Below are 22432 nucleotides of genomic sequence, written 5' to 3' on the forward strand. Positions count from 1 at the left end.
TGTGTTTACCTCTACCCTTGACCCGGAAGTTTATATTTGACATTGGTGACACATGCAGACGATTATCTCAAGAAAAGGGCCAACATGCTATGTTGAAATTTTTAATATTTTACTCCCAAGATGTTGCTCTTGAGCAGGTAGGATAAAAAGTTTGCTAACAATTATTAGGATTTTTTTATGAAATTAAATGCCACAATGAAACATATAGTAAAATTAAGTGTGACCTTAGTCAAAGTGAATCGGTCGGGGTGTTCCGAGTGAGTGCTTGGTCGGGGTGTGCCCACTTACACATACTTATCGCCAAGAGGTATGAAACAATCACGACCTAGATACTTCTGAGACAGAATCGGACATGGAAAACCCAGTTAAATACAATTCCTATCTTCCCACACAAACTGTCCGGTCGAATTCCCTTAGCCAGTTAGTGCTCGAGTGGGGGTATCTTGTTATCTATCAGGGCGTCTAGAAGTGTGGAGTTAGATTTCACGTGTCTTGTGACACGTGTTGCTCTTCCTCGATTTCCCAGAAGTAAAGCGAAACAATGGACAGCGTGAGAAATAAAGGCAGTCCCGATACTACGCCCAAGAACATGTAGAGTGATCTATCATACAGCATACAAACTAGACCTGGTAACGATGTTTTATCTGAAGTCCCTAACTATCAATTTCAGTATACACTCTGTATACAGGGTCAATGGAGCAAGTCCTTCCGTCCCAGCACCTCGCTCCCTATCAGGTGAAAACTATTGTCAGCCCCGATGTGTATGTGTATACTGTATATTTTCTTACGATCAGAGACCAGACACACTGAACATAAACAGCAATGTGTATAGGCCCGTGTTAGTTTACCTCCGTAACGACAGTCGACATGATTAATACATATGGCATGTGTCGTAACTATATCGAACTTTCGTCATATGCAATTATGATTGCAAAACAAAAATTGGCCGCCACTAACCAGTTTCTGACTGGTCCAAAATTTGTCACTGAGATATCTAGTTCCTGTTTATGCTTTCACTCCGTGATGACAGTCTGTGTTTGTGGTTAATGCTTCAAGTGTCTGTGTGTGTTCTCCATCGAAGGACAGATGACATATCAGACAATTCGACAGGCCCCTGTTTTATTTCACTGACGGAACGGGTTTTTCGTAACGTGTCTAGCCGCTGTGCTTTCGTCGCCGTAGGGACAGTCGACGTAATTGAAGAGTTGAAACGAATCTTTTTTAATATTTATGATGTTTCGGAATGTAACTTTGTTCAAAAACATTTCAATACTATAGCTGTGTGGCAAACCATCATGAATGTTAAACGATGCCTTTCACTCTTTACATTTACCGCCAAATCAATCAAGAACAGTCTGTTTTATCGCTAGTAGTTTTTTTCTTTTCGATTACGATAGTTTTAAACAACCATATCTGTGAGAACAAAGTGGTATTTCTAATTTATACCTTTCCCGTAAGGGGACAAATATCTGCCGGAAACCATTCGGGAATTTCCGTCAAAGTTTGAATTTGACGTTACGTCATGATTGGTCCCCGATGACATACAATTTCGACGGAGAAATCCGAACAGTTTACGCTCGGAAAACATTCACGAGCAGAGGTCTCTTACTGTTATGCTTTAATAACTAGTTAGTGTTTTAAACTTCTTTTTCTAGAGCCTATACAACAGGAATGTGAATATTTATTAGCAATGTATTAGGGCTCTGTACCTGCACCATCCCAATGACAGTTGGTCTTTTTTATATTTTATTACAATGCATGTGTGGCTTCCTTTTTTCTCCACCGTTACTTATCAATTAGTATCGTGTTAGATCCCTGTGTATTTACCACTCTAAAGATAGTTTATGTAATTAATAGCAGTTAACGTTTGTAATTAGGATTATATTAGGACACTATGCGCTCATCAGTTAACGTTTGTAATTAGGATTATATTTGGACCCTATGCGCTCATCAGTTAACGTTTGTAATTAGGATTATATTAGGACCCTATGCGCTCATCAGTTAACGCTATTAGTTACAGTAGTATGTGTCAGGACACTGTGCTTTAACCATTGTAAGGACAGTTTATGTAATGAATTAGTGGCATGTCCCCGTGCTTTTATCAGCGACGTTGATTATCATTTTTCTGTATACTTGTGTGGTTAGTATAGAGAGACAGAACGTGATTCATTCAATAAATTATGTAAACTAAGCGTTGGTGTGTGAAGGTTTGTGTTTGATGAGTATTTTGATTTATCAGCAAATTTCGACCTCAAGCAAATACAAATAAAAAAGGTCAAGAATGTGACCCAGGACCAACAGTCCGCCGCTCCTTCCCCCTACTCCCACTCAAGGTGTTCATGTAACTTGTGCCCAACCCTTTTGCTGAATTTATGGCAATACAATATGTTTAAACTAAACTCAAGGTGATCATTCATAGAGCCATATCTACATGATGGTTTAATACCCAATACACCGGTGTTTATCAGCCATGTCGGTATGTCTGTAATACATTGTAACTCGACACGTGGATGTAGACTACTGAGCTACAGCATACTGTAAAGTTAGCAAATTTCGTGTATGGAAATATTCGCGTTGGCAACGGTTCTTAAACCTTTACATTCTATATATATATAAAGTGTATAATTACTTATTCCCGTGCGGATATTTTTCGAGCTAATATGCTGAACCCGTAAAATGCGAACATTTCTACATCGCGGAAATGTCCACTTTTACATGTACTTATCCCATACCTTGAATCTTGTTATAGTAATACAGGCAATTTTCAGACCATGAAATACAACGTTCTGTATTGCACATGTGCAATACGGAATGTTGTATTTACCTACTAGCCGGAACTACTTTTTATGGGAATCCCCTCGTCATGGCGAACTGAAAAGTTCCCGGTATTTGCAAAAAATATCAAAGTTTATAAAATCTTTGTATCGATCTCTACCAAATACGGAAGGTATGTGATAAAAGCAAGACCACACACTTGTGTTTTTCTAACGAGTCAGAAAGCACTCATTTATTGCGGGGACGTATATATTCGTCCGCGCAATAAACTCGTGCTTTATGATTCGCTAGAAAAACACAAGTGTGTGGTCTTGCATATATATTTAAGCATTAAAGTAAACTATACTTGGTGCAGTTCTTACCCTCTGTGGGTCTTTTAGCTTTCCTGCAATGAAGTTGGCCATCATATTGCTGATGAACCGTATCTGAGAGCAACCATCATATTGCTGATGAACCGTATCTGAGAGCAACCATCATATTGCTGATGAACCGTATCTGAGAGCAGCCATCGTATTGCTGATGAACCGTATCTGAGAGCAGCCATCATATTGCTGATGAACCGTATCTGAGAGCAATTCAATACTTATTTTCACTTTCACTTCTATCATCCTTAAAAAAAAATAACGACAAGGTTACAGGATCAACAAGGAGCTGTAGCGTTAATTATGTCACAGTTTTGCTTCTTTAGCCGTGAATTTGTCCAAGCCATTTCTCAGAAACTATAAGTCTGATTCCTAGGACACTTCACATAAGTATTGTTGGACATGCCTAACTGTTTTCCCAACTGCGCATCAAAGATGGCCTTCTCAGCCTCTGATTGGTCAAAATTTAGATATTGACTGATTTCGATTAAATTTAGCATGTATGAGTATTATGAGATTACGGACAGCAGAGCGACTTAAAACTTCATCATTTACGACTGCGGGGGTGGTTCTGGAGGACATCTGTAACCCCGCCATTATCGTCAGAATATCTTTATCATTGATTACAAAAGTATAACTTTACTGAGGTCCTCATACTCTACAATTTCCGATAAGTAATAATAATGAAAGTGTGGGAGTTAAAAATATGAATATAACCTTACGTGAAGTGTTGGGACAATCCTTAGGAGTTAAAGCGACACACAAAGTAGAGTTTTCATCAATAGGTTTAATATACATAGCAGTTTTACCATAACATATATCATAATCGTATTTGTATCTAGTAAATATAATTGAGAAAGCTTAATTCATTCAGGAAATTTTGGTTATCGGAAAGAGTCGTTTTTCTTCCTAGATAGGTGGTATCAGCCCTTGGGATTATAATCCTATCTGTATATTTATTGATTAAGGTGACACTACAAACACTTATGACCATAGGTTTATTTATTTTGAGAAGACAAAGTAGATTTAGGGATGGAGTACATAATTCACTTCAGAACTACTCAGCCCTCGGCACTAGAGGCTTAAATTACTCCGGCTCTCCACATTCAACGAAGTTCAACATGTATAACCTATTTGGAGTAAATCACATTCTATTTTCGCTTCAGCAAATTTCTTCAATGCAGAAATACGCCAGAAATATTACACTGTACTTAATACAGATGTATGTTACACTGTACTCAATACAGATGTATGTTACACTGTTCTCAATACAGATGTATGTTACATTGAACTCAATACAAATGTATGTTACACTGTACTCAATACAGATGTATGTTACACTGTACTCAATACAGATGTATGTTACACTGTTCTCAATACAGATGTAAGTTACATTGAACTCAATACAGATGTATGTTACATAGAACTCAATACCGAGGTATGTTACACTGTTCTCAATACAGATGTATGTTACACTGTACTTAATACAGATGTATGTTACACTGTACTCAATATAGATGTTTGTTACACTGTACTTAATACAGATGTTTGTTATACTGAACTTAATACAGATGTTTGTTACACTGTACTCAATACAGATGTATGTTACACTGTACTATAAATAGATGTTTGTTACACTGAACTTAATACAGATGTATGTTACACTGAACTTGATATAGATGTTTGTTACACTGAACTCAATACAGATGTATGTTTACTCAATACAGATGTGTGTTACACTGTACTCAATAAAGATGTATGTTACATTATACTCTATGGAGATTTGTATGAAACGTTGTACTCGGCATAGATGTTTGTCGCTCTGTCATCAGTTTGAATGCTACATATTAGTCATCACCGATCACTTTTCACTGGGGTTACGTCCTTGGTAAACATTCGTTCATTGATCGCAAAACATACAGCATCGCCTTTTTATTACAAATATAAACTCCCATCTCGCCTTTCGTTTCAGATGCTGTGATTACATACATAAAATCCACATCTGTTCCCAATAACAGTGTTTGTTGTTGATTGTTTTGGAAATATGCTATAATTAGACATCTAAATCTGATACTACGTGTGATTGGCCGATCACATTCGACTTTTAGACATCCATGCAAGTATTTCGTCTACACGCGGCGTGACTGCTAGAAACTGACAGGCTCACGAGCTGTTACACTTACAACGCTGACCTTACTATTACATGCGAGGAGCTAAAGGAAAATATGAAAACAGAATGGTTATGTTGAAACCATATGTTACACACCGACAGCTGGTTTGAATGTCTAGTTATTACACCGCGGTTGCGCCGGTAACGGTCGGGTTGCCTAGTAACACAGCTAAACGTACATCTAGACCACATAAACTGCATGCACTTAGCACACATTCGGGATCCTTTACACTCCTTGTGAAGTATAAACTGCTGTTTCGACAGCGATATCATCACTCGAAAACAAATTTTAATGGTATATGAAAAATTAAATAATTTTAATGGTGGTCTATATGAAGCCATTTTTCAACTTCAATTTTTGGAAAAGCATCTGCGGCAAAAAGGTATGTTTGTTTTTATAAAATGAAGGTGATATACTTTTGAATCCAATGAAATTCAAATTCTGCTTTCAGTTTCAAGCTGTTCGCTTTTACATAACTGCGTCATTGCACAAATTAAACTTGGGCTCTAAGACTTGTTGTTTTAATTATGGTTGGCTTAAAGAGACATTCACGCAAACTTCAAAAATTGATTTTTTGAAAAACATCTTAATATTTGTAATAGTTCCGTGTCGCCCGCCTTCATACAGTTGTTGTGAATTTTTATTAATTGAATTTTAGTTACAAAACGTTTAGATCGATATATGTAAATGTAAGTTGATTAGGTAAGTAACAGTAGTATACTGTGACATCTCCATTTATAAAAAAGGATACGTCATGCATGCTTTACTTGCACACACACACATGTAGAGTTGATAGATTTTATTGGGGAGCTAACTCAATCAATAAGGTTTGACTAAGACCTGCTCAAGTTCACAAGGACAAATAACATATAGATTGCTAGCTAGTATTTTGTCGATTCGTTTTTCAGATCGTCATCAATTAGTTATGGATATTTTAAGTAGATTTACCGTCCACCTAGGTACCGTAACTTGACACATGGTCCCGTAACACTTTCAATATCTGACCAATGGCCAATAAAGGTTTTAAAGTCAAGGTCAAATGTCTTTCTCGTATACTCACTGGCTTTGATTAGTTAGATGCCATGCAGACATTTTCAGTACATATGTATTTATGCAGAAAGAAGAGGCTTGTTGCATGCAATCAATACGCGACACGTTTGGGCTCCCCATCCTCGATACGCAATGGGTTTAGCTCACTTTCGCTCTCTTTACACATGGAATATGTCGAGCACGCGTTTGTATATTTGATTTGTCACAGGTAAAACAATCTGACCAATTGCTAGGCTAATATCCTTTCAAGATTACAGAGGAGCGAGGCCCGACTTCGAAGCTAGTCAATAAACACAATTTTACGGTTACGCGACGGGCAGATTATTTTGATGTACAACAAAAGGATCAAACTAGTCTCTTCATCTCATCCAAAAGGTTGTGCACACTGAGCCTTCAATTTTGCTATGACATATTCCGAGGGTACAGAGAGCGAAAGAGAGCGTTACCAATGGAGTATCGAGGATGGGAGCTCCCTGGAGAATCGGGGTTTTTCTTCTGTGTCGCCTGCTTAGGAGGATGTCGGAAGCATCAAAACGTATCTGCTGCTCCCACGTCAAAAGTGGGACCTCTGTGGGTTTTTTGCTCTCTTACTTCTTTCTCCTCATTGTTTTTTCCCTTTCTGGCATCCGTTTTCGTGTGACCTTGGTTATTGCAAGCGCGTAGTAAAATCTCGGGAAATAACGGAAAATCTCGAGAGAGAAAAAACCTGAAACACAAAATCAATATCACTGTGATCAACCTCCTAAAGGGCACACTGAAAGGTCAAAGGTCGACGTCTGATTGGCGAATGATTTTGATAAACTGTCCTACATATACACTGCGCTGTGTCTCGTTCCCCAAACTAAAGGTAAAAGGTCAACCCATTTAGTGTACGGACCATCATTTCTGATTGGTTGCAGATATATGTTGATGCAACTTTGTATACTAGACCACTGGTTGGTGTACAACGTGCCAATTTCATCACTCTCAACTAAAAGTCAAAGTTGAAAAAAGGTTTTGTGACGTCATATAATTCGTGAACAAACCGCGATTTTTGATTGGCTACAAATTGTTTTATGAAACTTTGCAAACATTTACCAAGACCATCAATATGTTTGATTGCATCACGCATGAATAGCCTTCATCCATGAGTGACATTACAGGAGGATGTCACAGAGAGAGAGAAGGTATCGCATGGTAACTTTCTTATTTTGCCAGCACTTATCTTGTTTATACATATAAGATTTGTATTACATCTCCTATATACTCTGCCAAAAACAATTCTTGTCATCGTCTTGCCCCTCCTCAGCCACTAAAATAAAATCCAGGACCCATTAACACTTGGCAAGATTCAACAAATGCAGATTTGACCTCGTTACATAACACTTTACAAAGACGCCTCGGACTAATTAGGAGGATAACATGCCTTATACAGACAGTGCTCGTGGAAGCGTGTGATTATCTGTACGAGTTTCAAGTATCATTATTATTCTCAGTCATTAAAAACACACTTCATAAAGGACATTAAACACCGGATGTGATCATTTCCTCTATACCAGTGACAGTGTGTATTGATAATAGAATGATACACTCACCAGAAGAGTATACATATAAATGTGCATATTTCTACCGCAATTTTGAATTTTATTCGAGATATCTAAGGCAACGCTATCGTAATAAGTCAACTCATGATAATTCAGTCGACTTATCACGACAGACTACATATAGCTATCTCGCTAAGTCGACATAATCAATTGAATAGCCTTTTTTTTAATTCGACACAACGATATATTATTTGCACCTATAGTTCCTGAGTGAACTCTGAGCTCGGAATAAGATTTTTGAGGTTCAGCATTCGGCAAAGCCTCGCACTGAACTTCAAAAAAATTGACCCTCGGGTTGAGATTTCTATATCACACAGGATTGATATATTAATATTTTCTTTACTTGAAACGGAAGTGAAATCATTTTCCTGAGTGTGTATAAAACAACGACAGTAGGGGATTTCCCGTATATGGTCCTCATTCGAACCATAAACCGGTCATACACAGGCCAATGAACTGCAGTTTACACAAATACAGATATGCAAGCGACCTTATTTGACCAGAATAAAATCAGATTTAATAGAAGAATGTTCTAAACACGTGAATCAGAGCCAGTGATTAACGTCAATTTACTTTCTATAATGTGTGGAAACGGAAAGCGTCCTATTATTACTACAAATAACAGTTGTAAACAAATTAATGAACTGCGCAGTATGATAAGTTAGAGGGCTAACTAAAACATTGAGATAATTGTGAGACTGGACATTGGGTTCATTGACTAAACAAGTGCGTTCATTGACTAAACAAGTGCGTTCATTGACTAAACAATCGGGTTATGTTGATAAAGATCGGTGTTCAATGACTTGACTTGACAAGCTTGTCATTGAATAAACAATTGTGTTTATTGACTTGATAAGTGTGTTCGTTGTCTTGATGAGAGTGTTCATTGACTAGATCAGTGTATTCATGGGCTAGATGTGTTCATTGACGACTAAGTTACCGTGTTCTTTAAATGAAGCGTGTTCTATTACAAATGGTCTAGACAAGTGTGTTCATAGAAAAGAAAAGTCGTTCTTTGACTTGACAAGCTTGTCATTGAATAAACAATTGTGTTTATTGACTTGATAAGTGTGTTAGTTGTCTTGATGAGTGTGTTCCTTGACTATATCAGTGTATTCATGGGCTAGATGTGTTCATTGACTCGATTAGTGTGTTAATTGGCTAGCTTAGTGCGTTCATGGACTAGCAAAGTGTGTTTATGGACTAGGTGTGTTCATTGAGTAGGTTACTGTGTTCATTGAGTAGGTTATTTTGTTCATTGACTAAGTTGTTGTGCTCATTGACTATGTTATTGTGTTCATTGAGTAAGTTATTGTGTTCATTGACTATGTTGTTGTGTTCATTGACTATGTTGTTGTGTTCATTGACTAGGTTATTGTGTTTATTGACTATGTTATTGTGTTTATTGACTATGTTATTGTGTTCATTGACTAAGTAATTGTGTTCATTGACTAAGTTATTGTGTTCATTGACTAGGTCATGCGTTCATTGACTAGGTTATTGTGTTCATTGACCAAGTTATTGTGTTCATTGACTATGTTATTGTGTTTATTGACTACGTTATTGTGTTCATTGACTAAGTAATTGTGTTCATTGACTAAGTCATTGTGTTCATTGACTAGGTCATGCGTTCATTGACTAGATTATTGTGTTCATTGACCAAGTTATTGTGTTCATTGACTATGTTATTGTGTTAATTGACTAAGTTATTGTGTTCATTGACTTAGTTATTGTGTTCATATTGACTAGGTTATTGTGTTCATTGACTTAGTATGTTGTTGTGTTCATTGACTATGTTGTTGTGTTCATTGACTAGGTTATTGTGTTTATTGACTAGGTTATTGTGTTAATTGACTAAGTTATTGCGTTCATTGACTAAGTTATTGTGTTCATTGATTAGGTCATGCGTTCATTGACTAGGTTATTGTGTTCATTGACCAAGGTATTGTGTTAATTGACTAGGTTATTGTGTTAATTGACTAAGTTATTGCGTTCATTGACTAAGTTATTGTGTTCATTGACTAGGTCATGCGGTTCATTGACTATGTTATTGTGTTTATTGACTATGTTATTGTGTTTATTGACTAGGTTATTGTGTTAATTGACTAAGTTATTGCGTTCATTGACTAAGTTATTGTGTTCATTGACGAAATTATTGTGTTAATTGACTAGGTTATTGGGTTAATTGACTAGGTTATTGTGTTCATTGACCAAGGTATTGTGTTAATTGACTAGGTTATTGTGTTAATTGACTAAGTTATTGTGTACATTGACTAAGTTATTGTGTTCATTGACTAGGTCATGCGGTTCATTGACTATGTTATTGTGTTTATTGACTAGGTTATTGTTTTTATTGACTAGGTTATTGTGTTAATCGACTAAGTTATTGTGTTCATTGACTAAGTTATTGTGTTCATTGATTAGGTCATGCGTTCATTGACTAGGTTATTGTGTTCATTGACCAAGTTATTGTGTTAATTGACTACGTTATTGTGTTCATTGACTAAGTTATTGTGTTCATTGACGAAATTATTGTGTTAATTGACTAGGTTATTGTGTTTGTTGACTAAGTTATTGTGTTCATTGACTAAGTAATTTTGTTCATTGACTAAGTTATTGTGTTCATTAACGAAATTATTGTGTTAATTGACTAGGTTATTGTGTTAATTGTCTAGGTTATTGTGTTCATTGACTTAGTTATTGTGTTGATTGACTAGGTTATTGTGTTAATTGACTAAGTTATTGCGTTCATTGACTAAGTTATTGTGTTCATTGACGAAGTTATTGTGTTAATTGACTAAGTTATTGTGTACATTGACTAAGTTATTGTGTTCATTGACTAGGTCATGCGTTCATTGACTATGTTATTGTGTTCATTGACCAAGTTATTGTGTTAATTGACTACGTTATTGTGTTCATTGACTAAGTAATTGTGTTCATTGACTAAGTTATTGTGTTCATTAACGAAATTATTGTGTTAATTGACTAGGTTATTGGGTTAATTGACTAGGTTATTGTGTTCATTGACCAAGGTATTGTGTTAATTGACTAGGTTATTGTGTTTATTGACTATGTTATTGTGTTTATTGACTAGGTTATTGTGTTTATTGACTATGTTATTGTGTTCATTGACTAAGTAATTGTGTTCATTGACTAAGTTATTGTGTTCATTAACGAAATTATTGTGTTAATTGACTAGGTTATTGTGTTTATTGACTAGGTTATTGTGTTTATTGACTATGTTATTGTGTTTATTGACTGTGTTATTGTGTTCATTGACTAAGTAATTGTGTTCATTGACTAAGTTATTGTGTTTATTGACTAGGTAATTGTGTTAATTGACTAAGTTATTGTGTTCATTGACTTAGTTATTGTGTTCATATTGACTAGGTTATTGTGTTCATTGACTTAGTATGTTGTTGTGTTCATTGACTATGTTGTTGTGTTCATTGACTAGGTTATTGTGTTTATTGACTAAGTTATTGTGTTCATTGACTAAGTAATTTTGTTCATTGACTAAGTTATTGTGTTCATTGACTAGGTCATGCGTTCATTGACTAGGTTATTGTGTTCATTGACCAAGTTATTGTGTTAATTGACTAGGTTATTGTGTTTATTGACTAGGTTATTGTGTTTATTGACTAGGTTATTGTGTTAATTGACTAAGTTATTGTGTTCATTGACTTAGTTATTGTGTTCATTGACTAGGCCATGCGTTCATTGACTAGGTTATTGTGTTCATGGACTAGATTTTTGTGTTTTTTAACTAAGAAAGTTTTTATTGAGCGTCAAAATATTTTCATTGAATAATAGACAATAGTGTTGAATATAATATGTTGTTTACAAGACAGGTTTTCGTTGTTCAGACAAGTGTATTTGTTGATTGGACAGTAACACGTGTTTTTGTCGACTTGACAAATATCTTCATTGCCGAGATATGTAAATAAACCAGTAAGATCCTCGATTGAACCATATTAGCAATGTGATCGTCAACTAGACCAATGACTTGGAAAGCAATTATTTCTAACAAGAATATAGAAATGTACACGGATGGTGTCCTCTGTACGTACATAGAGCAAGTATAAAGGATGGGAGATACGGTCCATTTCATAAAATGTATGTTAAACTTTTTTGTTGAAATTGTGGTATTTCATATTAAACAGCGTAATAGAACACAACTGATCTACGGGCTCTCTCGACCCGAAACCAACAAATGAATCAAGACTGTATACTAATATACTTCTACTGTAAGTGTCTCCATTTGCCATCTTCATTGTAGGTTAAACATATGTAATAAATAACCGGCTGGTAAACACCTTACGTCAATTTGTTAGGTTAAAAATTCTGATTTTATGATAGAACATTGTGGTTTGAGAATCGACGCCATTGGACTTTGTGCTCCTCCATGTCGAATATTCATCCGCAATGTAGTACCGTAATGAGTTATTACATCAATGAGAAGCTTAGCCTTTAAAATTACTTCATTATTACAAAATGTGAGGTATAAAGCCATAAACCCAACTACAAGATATTTCAGTATGTAAATTAGCAAACTTATCACCGCAATTCAATTCCTACGCGACCTGATCACTTACCGTCATTTGTTTTCAAACCATGTCATAAAAAGTTTTGGCATTTAATTTTAAAAGGAAAATCTTATTTATACTCGCTTTCTTTTCCGAATTCTGTAATTACTGTAACTTACTTTAGTTTGATAAGCGTATTGGTAATATACAATCATCACTCGTTGTGGACCCTCCATGTATCAGTAACTATGAGAATAACTTGATCAAGCTTACAATGCTTATTACAACACATTTTCAGCGTGTAAAACATAAAACGGCAAGCGTGTGGAAAATAATGAAACAAAATCATAATACTTTTATAACAATTTTGTTGTAATTTATTCAATAATAATAAAATGATAAAATGTTACTTCCGACAACTATGTGAAGTTGGTAATGATTACATGTCCAGGTTCGACTCCTGTCATGGCAGAGTTGACAGTCTTACAAGATGTACAAACACAAATTAAGAAAACATTCATAAAAATATATCATGAAATTAAAACATTGCATAAAAGATGACAAGCAGAAAAATATGTTTTTGTTGATTTTCTACTAAAAATCGATCATCAAACTTTCTAAATCCAATGTAATATATTTAAAAGCTTTAAAAATAGAACTTTGTCATGAACAGAAAACGAAGGCCTCAGAGTCCAAGACGTATATTAAAATATGAACGCGTGTTTGCTGTTCACATAATACTGCTATATTTGTTTTTGGGAAGAACTAGATAATTTTGAGATAAATTACATGCATTACATATATACGAGTATAGTGGTAGTATAAAGATGACGTTATTTGCACACATGCCGAATTGTCACATTGATTTGTCTTCTCTATCCATCGGCAAATTCTCTTAAAGTACCTTTATGCTGAAGAGTTCTGAAGTCTAGTTACTTCCGGTCCGAAGTGTCACAGGTGTTCGGACACCTCCTGTTTATATTCTATGTATATTTCACTGAACGCCATGGTCTATTTTTAATCCAGGAACGAGAAATCACGTCACTTTGAATGGTGTATCCCATATTTTTTGCAATAACGTTGCCATGGTAACAGACTTGCCAAGTTTCCTCTCCAGGGTGTGTGTAACTACACGATCAATATATCACTGTCGATCAACAGACGTCGTTATATTGCCGGAGGTATCCCCACGTGTGTATGTGTGTAAAATAGTGGCGGATTTTCTATATTTTTCAGCTGATGTTTTAGTTGTAAAATCCACGTACACACCACAAATTTTAGCTTCCATGATGACAAAACCCGCATAGCGCATAAATCATGTTGCCGTTCCGGTGAAGTTCATCACCATTGAATGCACTTATTTGTAATCCATCATTTAAAACTTTTCAATGTTCTTTCCCGATATAAATCCCACGATGGCGCGTGCTAGTTTTCTGTCTGAAGAGGCACCATCTTAATAGATAGACAAACAGATGTCGGCAAAAGGTCACAAGTTCACATGCATATTCCCATGCGAGGCACTTCTGTGAGATATAGTCTCATCCGTCTGTCGTTCGTCATCTCCGGACAACTTGTTGCTCCACTTTGCAACAAAACAAATCTATCAAAGTTTTATTTTTTGCAAACCGAGAGAATACACTTTACTAAAATGTCAGCCAGATGCTTTCCGTCGTACGAGATGTCTTGTATCAAGATGTTTCCAAAATTCAAACTGAAAGACAGTTTCTTTCGGTCCGACACGACACGTCACAATCAGCAGTAATAGATTAAGTTACAAGTATACTAGTAAACTTTCATAAAATGGATGCATGCATATCAAATAGTTACTTGTATGGTGCCTGGCTTATTCCCGGGCGATGGATTGGGGTGTCATTCCCTGGACCTCCTGTGCTTCCTGTACTAGCGCACAAATTCCACAAAAACACCATGTGAATAAGTCTGATACTGCCGACCCCTCAATGCCTTTAGCTTCACGGATTTTCCCACGGATTTTCATCACCGCATAGAAATTCACTAAAGGCACCAGCGACGCTATCCCGCAAAGGAAACACCCTTCTCCAACGGCCTCTGCATTTTTACCGAACTGGTAACACGGTACAAAATATGATACCAGGCACAAGCCGATATTGTCGAAACATCCAAAAAGACCGTGTTGAAACTCTCCCATTTTGAGAATTAGTTGTAAAGCTGTTTAGTGTGAAGAATATCGGAGTATAATGACAATCTGTCGCGAGCCTGACCGAGTGAGTATGCCACGCCTTTCTGGAATCGCTGCTGATGCACAGAGCATGCGTACTGGGCAAACTATTTTATATAGCGTAGGCTTGCTTCTTAGGGGCTCACGGCGGGTTACACCTATCTATAGAAGACGGGGCTATGTATTTAATACAAATACTTTTGAAGTGTGAAATTTGAGATGTCACTTTTGTTAAATTGTGACAAGTGAGATGAAGAAAAATTCTTTACGATTGATTTAACGTGAGATTATACGTCATGCTCTGTTGTATTGTATAAGGTAACCACAAGAAGGCGAACACAGACCCTAGGCGCCCCATTGTGGTATCAGAGGAATTTGCCCCTCGGGGATGATACAAACGACAAGATAGGGCCAGAAGGCACAATTAGTTTATGAAGCGTCCCGCTGACCCCCAACGGCGCATCCAGATTCAGAACAAATAATGTGTGTCGTATAGTCTTTAAATTAGTCTAACAGTTGGCATTTCAAATCTAGTTTAAAATGTCCCTGTGGCAATTTACATGCACGTTAAACTTTTTATTTATAAGAGCACGAGGTTGAAAACAACCTATGAGAATCCATACAGATGTGCTTTGACGGCATGTGTGTGTTAGCAGGCTAATGTACAGGTAGACTTTGTTACAATACACATGTACACAACTGACCTATGTGTCAGGCATCTGTATGTACATGTGTTGTTTTCTAGCTTTGCATAGAAAGTAAACGTCGCATGTAAATTAGACAGCTTGTTACTCAAGGAAATCTAACACCTACGCACCGAGTTTTATCCTTAAAATAACGCGTAACAAAGTTTTGTATTTGAGAAGTTCAGTTATTTGATATACGAACCACAACGATAGGGCATAGGTGAAGGGGTGTCGACAGTTTTTCAAATGAAATGTATGGTTAGCTTTAGCGTGGGAAAGTAAACAAAGGAGATCGCTTTTCATGCCTTTTCTTCTCTTTTAATTTTAGTGCGCATAAGGATCGACAATGAACAAAATAAAGTATCCTATTTCCATTCTATAATACTCTGGAATGCATTACGGCTAAAGCGAGTTTGAGTTTTTTAAGCTACATACGCTACAGGGGCTGTGAGCATCGCTAAACTTTAAAGAATTGTCATCTTAATGTGGTGTGGATGTTTAGCCCGCCCGAGGCTAGCGGAAACCTGTATACTTCCGTAAACTGATAAAACTGTTTCCCCGTCAAGGTAAAATATGTGTTGTTCGTTCTTAACTTCCAGTTTCTATACGGACTTAGACTGCTATCTATGTCCGTGATTACGACTCCTTTACTTCAGTAAGAATCAAATTCGTTTTTGTTGCACTATGTATATAGCAAAATAAGGAAAGAAACTCACAATCCTGTCATATTTTCAGGACGGTATTATTACTGAAGGAGTAATTGGTGTTGTGATCTGACAATGAGCGTGTTCGGCCCAAAATGATATTTGTAAAATCGTTATTTATTACAAAAAGAAAACAAAATATTTTAAAGAAAACTGATAAAACTGTTTCCCCGTCAAGGTAAAATATGTGTTGTTCGTTCTTAACTTCCAGTTTCTATACGGACTTAGACTGCTATCTATGTCCGTGATTACGACTCCTTTACTTCAGTAAGAATCAAATTCGTTTTTGTTGCACTATGTATATAGCAAAATAAGGAAAGAACCTCACAATCCTGTCATATTTTCAGGACGGTATTATTACTGAAGGAGTAATTGGAGTTGTGATCTGACAATGAGCGTGTTCGGCCCAAAATGATATTTGTAAAGTCGTTATTTATTACAAAAAGAAAACAAAATATTTTAAAGAAAACAGTATCGTATTGCATCACGAAACAGGTTCTAAATACGGTCGTTATTACATGTAGAAGGGCCTTTGTAACAAGACAGGCTCAGAAACGCTTAGCAATCACATTACAATATCACAGAAATGGCTTCTAGTGCGTTATCGTCCATGTTTATCTGGGGTTGCGACGTTTTGTTTGCTGTAAGGGGAAGGGTGTGAGGTCAAAGGCAGAAAAACAAGTCCAATGTCTACTCGAAGATCCTCAATGACTTGATCCTCTCTGATAAAACTTCTATGTCACTCACCGACAAGTGTAGCACTCACGTGTGAAGTATTGACTACCTACACAGACGCTGTCCGCCAATTACTACAGAAAACCTACACCTGTCATCTGATCACCATCACCACCTGTTACCTATCACGTACGGCCACGGACTACTTAATTATTCAGTGATCGATAAAGTTGTATCAACTTTTCATTAACAAAAACTATTTTAAGTCAATATTGAATTAAGTCAATCTGAATAAATATGGCTGTTCATTATTACGTACCGCATGCCGTAGGTATTTTCATTAACATCTGCTTTTAATGAGATTGGAATTAAGTGGGAAGGGAACATCGTATGTGCTACCACAGCCAAATTGTACCCCAAAAGGTTTTGTTTTTAGGTTTAAAGTATTCTTTGTTCACAGTAATCATACCTTTTCTATAATATGTAGGTACATGTATGTGGGATGTGGGTACTCTAACCGAGAGTGTAGAATTCGGCCATACCTTAAAGGGGCTGGTCGGGGGAAAATGTCATATTTGCTAAAATGGCATACATATGTTTAAAATACCTTCTTATGAAATATACCGATTCAAATTTTGCTGAAATTCACTCCATAAGAGTAAAAATTATAATTATATTAAAGAAATCGATTTAATTTTACCGCGTGCGCGTCATCAACAAGGCCAAATGTAAACATCGCGGCGAAAGAAAAAGATGCATGCAAAAGTCATGACAGGCACGAGGTATCAATACCGTTATATATAACAACAACATATAGGTAGGAATTCTACACTTGCATCATACATGACCCTTGAAAACAATTATTTACGTATAGTATTGCTGTCTTGTCTGCTAGTTGGGTCCGACATGGCTGACAGACGGCGTGCTATTGTTGTTATCTTCACTGCCTCACTTTCGAAACAACCACGTGGCATATATAAAAAGATCTGCGCTAAATTTACGCGGGGCTTCCCCGAGATTTCAGTGGTCAAAACTGGACATTGCAAGTAGAACTCGGCCATCATATTGCCATGGTATAACTTTTGGAAGGCCAGAGAACGCATTTAGACCCATTTATTTTGTATTNCCCCCCCCCCCCCCCCCGACCAGCCCCTTTAAATTCAAAGATTCATACTAGACCTCCACTGCAAGTTTGTACCGCTCTATCACAACCTAGTCCGTAGGTCGTCTCTAAGCGGTTCATGAACTATTATCCATAGTTAGTGTCACGAGGTGGTGTCACTTGCCGGCAACAAGATTGCCTGAGTCAGTCAAATGATGTTCTGACGCTATTTCCATTGTGACGTCATAATGAAACGCCATTATTTGATTGTGACGTCACAATATTACCAGCAAAGCCTCGGATCTGACCTAAATTCTACTACACTTTCGGATGGGACGATGCATTCTATGCATCTCACCAACAAGCTTCGATGAGCTGACGTCATAGTCTGTGTAGCTATTCTGTCAGTGTAACATGGGTGTTTATGGAAACGATTGGAGTTATATACAAACACACGTTTATCCTTACTCGTCGTGGCTCAAATGTATCGGAAGAGCGTCGGCCTGCTGGTTCTATTGGATCTATCTTGGGAACATTCAACATGTGTGGTTGTAATATGATGGAATAAAAACGGTAAAAAAGCATGCCGAAAATGAATGCCGCTATAGGCCGATTTGATTGTTTTAAACATTTTCGAGCCCTGAGTTACCATATATATATTGATCATATCTCTTCCACCAAATGGAAATATAATTAAATTCATTTCCTTGTCTACTTCTCATTGACTAAATGTGGACACCGATCTGTTTAAAATCAGATCTTTAATTTCACTCCGGTATTCTGCGTAACCAGTTTTAATCAGATTGTGTGGAGACTACAATTTATATTCCTGCCGTTCCATTTTAACATTTGTTGAGTGGAAACGAATAAAAATGTACATGCAAGCGTGTTCCCTCTCTCGACAAGGATTTATAAGTTGCCCACGACCAGTCACACACGGTTCAATTATGCAGCTGGCTTTTGGAAATGGACATGCATGGTTTGCTGTGAAATACAGAGTAATTCATGCATGCGCATAGATCGTTGCCAATGCTACCACGCCGACAATGTAACCGCACTTTTCATTTGTTATTATCCATCTAACCTAATGAGCTGTTTGTGACTTGCCTTGGACGTAGAGCTTTCGTCACGCGAGGGGACACGCATAGTATTTTCTGTTAATTGGAAAAAAAACTTGTTTTTGCCTCTATGTTGAACCCAACAAGTTTCAGAGCTTTTTAATTTGGTGAGCCACTATCGAGCTGTTATGAAAAACACTTGTGAAGCATCAAATCTATTTTTATTTCAACATTCTTGCCGCAAATTGACTACTGCAAACGACATTACTGGAACAGCCTCATATCATCTAAATGTTTGCTTCTTGCAAAAGTCATGTTGTATGTGTATACGAGCTAGAAGGAGAGGCGCCCAACGAAAGTGATCCATTTACGTTTATAGCCGTATGAATGCAATTTCCGTTGCTATTCTCTATACAGGGACTTATAGTGGAAATACAAACGTTTGAAATGAAAACGAGTTAAGAATCTTCTTTATTACCAAAATATTGAGGGTGACATAGTACATACCGCACTAGTCATCGAAACGTCACATATAAACACTTACTGGTTGTGCTACATGAATATTTTCACAACACGTTCTTTGCATGTGATATAAAACTATACACAGAAAAGTTCTGTGTGTATGCGAACGAGCGTCAATGCGTAAAAGAAATGCCACACATAAATCTATATCTGGTGTCGTATTTAAACAAAATATATACACAATAGAAAGTCTTGCCAGTGAAGCGTATAGATAAACAACCATGACGCACGCGCCGGACCCCGTCATACAGAATGAAGGGTTTTATCCGGGTACACTGGTATTCTCCAACATGAGGCCCTGCAGAATGAAAGGAAAACATGAATGTATCACCGGTCATTTGTGTTACCACTAGGGTCTGACTTGTAATTATTTGGGACCCTAGGTAACTTGGGGTTACAAATGATGACACATTATGTCAGTTCCACTTCCTTTATTTTAGTCCAACTTCATATCTTCTCCATGGAAACTTAATTGTTCAATCCATTCCCTTCTGTTTCCATCTCCATTCTTTCTCCTTTAGTTCTCTTCAGTCTCACTTCCCAAGATCTCTCTGTAATTCTATATCTGTCTATCTCTGACTCTGTCCTTGGACTCTCTCCTTCAGCTCTCTCATTCTTCACTCCGTCAACCTTAGATCTCTACCTATTATAAAGACAATATAACACTACTTCTACTTAACTAAATCTTCTAATTCTATTGGCTAATTCCATCCCTAGGAGGCGGGGCTACATTTCTCTTTTAGAAGTTTTTTGATGACCATTTCCCTGTCTAAGGACCACGATCAACTTATCAATGCATTATACTAAATGGACCTTACATCCACACACCATTGTCCTTTAACCCTTCACACAGACATTCCCACACACTCCATTCCCTTTGAGTTCCTACCACCATGTGTGTCCTGGTCATCTCCTTTGTTAACAATTACAATCTCTTTTTAATTGCCTTCTTCTTACTCTTCTGATCTTACTCACTACATTTTTCATCTGTCATAAATGCATGGGTTCGCTTCCTGAAGTAAATCATACCCGGTACTTCCCGAGTAATGAACTAATTACCCAGGAAAAGAATAAACTGGCAAAGACGGAAACATCTTTCATCAGGTTTATGTTTCATTTTTGTTGTTAAAAGAAGGCTTTTAGATATGAAAGGGAACCCATAGAGCCCTTATACAAATGCTTATATACATTGAACAGTAAGCGGATCGGTCATTTTTTAATCAATTATATGAAAACCCAGCCACAAGAAATACACAGTTTAGTTGTACGCTTGGCATGCAGGTTTCAATGATCAGCTTTATGTATGAAGTCAACAGGGTCAGGTATAAAACTACGACCCAGATAGAAGTCAAATATCTTAACTAGATGAAGAATGAAGACGTAGATTGAAAATGTACAGTTATCAAAACATTATTAAAAAATCCACGAATAGAATTATGAAATTCGTGTCGAACTACGCTTTATAACAGTGTAACAGACGGGATATTTTGTTATGCTACGATATAGGATCTAATTAAGCCTTTAACGTTATTCTGGGTCGCTTGGGTTGGACAGGTGGCGACCTGATAGGCTTAGTTATGCGCAATCAATAATCCCTGTATGTATATATATGACGTATGTGATTATTAACGTAATGCAATAAATATAAACAGAATATCAATAAATTAACATGACTTCCGTGTGACGTCACATAGCGGCCATGTTGGAAGCGCAGTAGTACAATTATGAGGAATGAAGTATAATAAAGATTCATCATGAAAATGTACATAGCGAGAGGTGAGCTTAAGCTGAGTATTACTATCTGTCATCATTGTTATTGTCTACATTTGTTTGACAGTAGCCCGCTAAAAATCCTCTTCATAAATGTGATATTTCACCTTAAATCGTCTGCTAGAGTAACATCATGGACAACTGAACATCAGCGGGACGATTATGCCATATTTTTGCATGTGTTTTTGAATAGTTCCCAGAGCTTATTACATAATATGAACCAGATCATATTTCGGCCTTTGTTGTTGTTGATGGATATTTTCATTGGAAATACTGTCATTATTTTGTCCTTCCATCTTCACATTTCTTCACCGTAACATACACTGCCGACCTTTGATCCCCCCATTATTGCGTTCCCTTGCATGTGTCGTTCGGTTACGTGTACATATAAGACATGTACATGCATGAGTGTATTATCTTGCCATGCGAACATCTAAAACACAAGAAAAACACGGTTAGTTCTTTTACTATGACTCTTATGACTAATAAACGGGCTTCCAAGCAGGCGGCCGGGGTTCGATCCCCAAAGTCGCCGTACGCATGGAATATTAGAGAAATTGTTTTTCTCCTGCCCACACAACTCCAACAACCCAGGTGGAGTATAAAATGGTCTTGGGTTGGTGTTGCGGGATCTGTGCTGTAGCATTCAAGTGAGGTGGCACTATAAATGATACCGTTGGAAGCACGGCCCCACTACAAACAGAACACAATACATCTCCAGCACACACACAGGCATACACACATAGGGAGATATTAGCCAGGTGGCATAGGACTAGTAGTAAGCCTCTGATAAGGCAGCTCCTACGAATTCCTCAATATTGTATTGAATTGTATTGACTGTATAACATTGTATATCTATGTACTGTAAAGGGCTTTAAAGAGTGGCTTATGTTAGCTAGATAGGGCGCTATAAAAAATGTTGTATATTTATTTTATTATTTTACATGTAATACTCCAGGAGGTCAAGGTCAGATATCCACTTCCGGTCCTATTTATAAATTTCATTTGTAAACAAAATAAACACGAATGAGACGTTTAATCAAGCAATGAATGTTTTCGCAAATGTTGTTATGGTCCTATAACACATAATGCTATTGATAACAATAAACTTATGTAAGCTTGTCAGCAATAGAAATGTGTGTTATAGGACCATAACAGTATTTGCTAAAATATATTCATTATTCATATATACATTTTGATAGAGTAGTTATGCTTTATTTACCATTTTGAACATTTCTTTGAACAGCAAAT

General features: G+C 36.8%; 1 protein-coding gene across 1 annotated transcript; it reads right to left on the reverse strand.

Moving 5' to 3' along the window:
- Window positions 1–14310: 14310 nt before the first annotated feature.
- LOC110449006 (cornifelin homolog A-like) lies at window positions 14311–14634 on the reverse strand. Its single transcript, XM_021495579.1, has one exon. It carries the CDS (start codon window positions 14632–14634, stop codon window positions 14311–14313), a length of 324 nt encoding a protein of 107 aa, XP_021351254.1.
- Between the last annotated feature and the right edge of the window lie 7798 nt (window positions 14635–22432).

The sequence above is a fragment of the Mizuhopecten yessoensis genome, unplaced genomic scaffold, assembly GCF_002113885.1.
Source record: "Mizuhopecten yessoensis strain PY_sf001 unplaced genomic scaffold, ASM211388v2 scaffold4411, whole genome shotgun sequence".
NCBI classification, from domain to species: domain Eukaryota; kingdom Metazoa; phylum Mollusca; class Bivalvia; order Pectinida; family Pectinidae; genus Mizuhopecten; species Mizuhopecten yessoensis.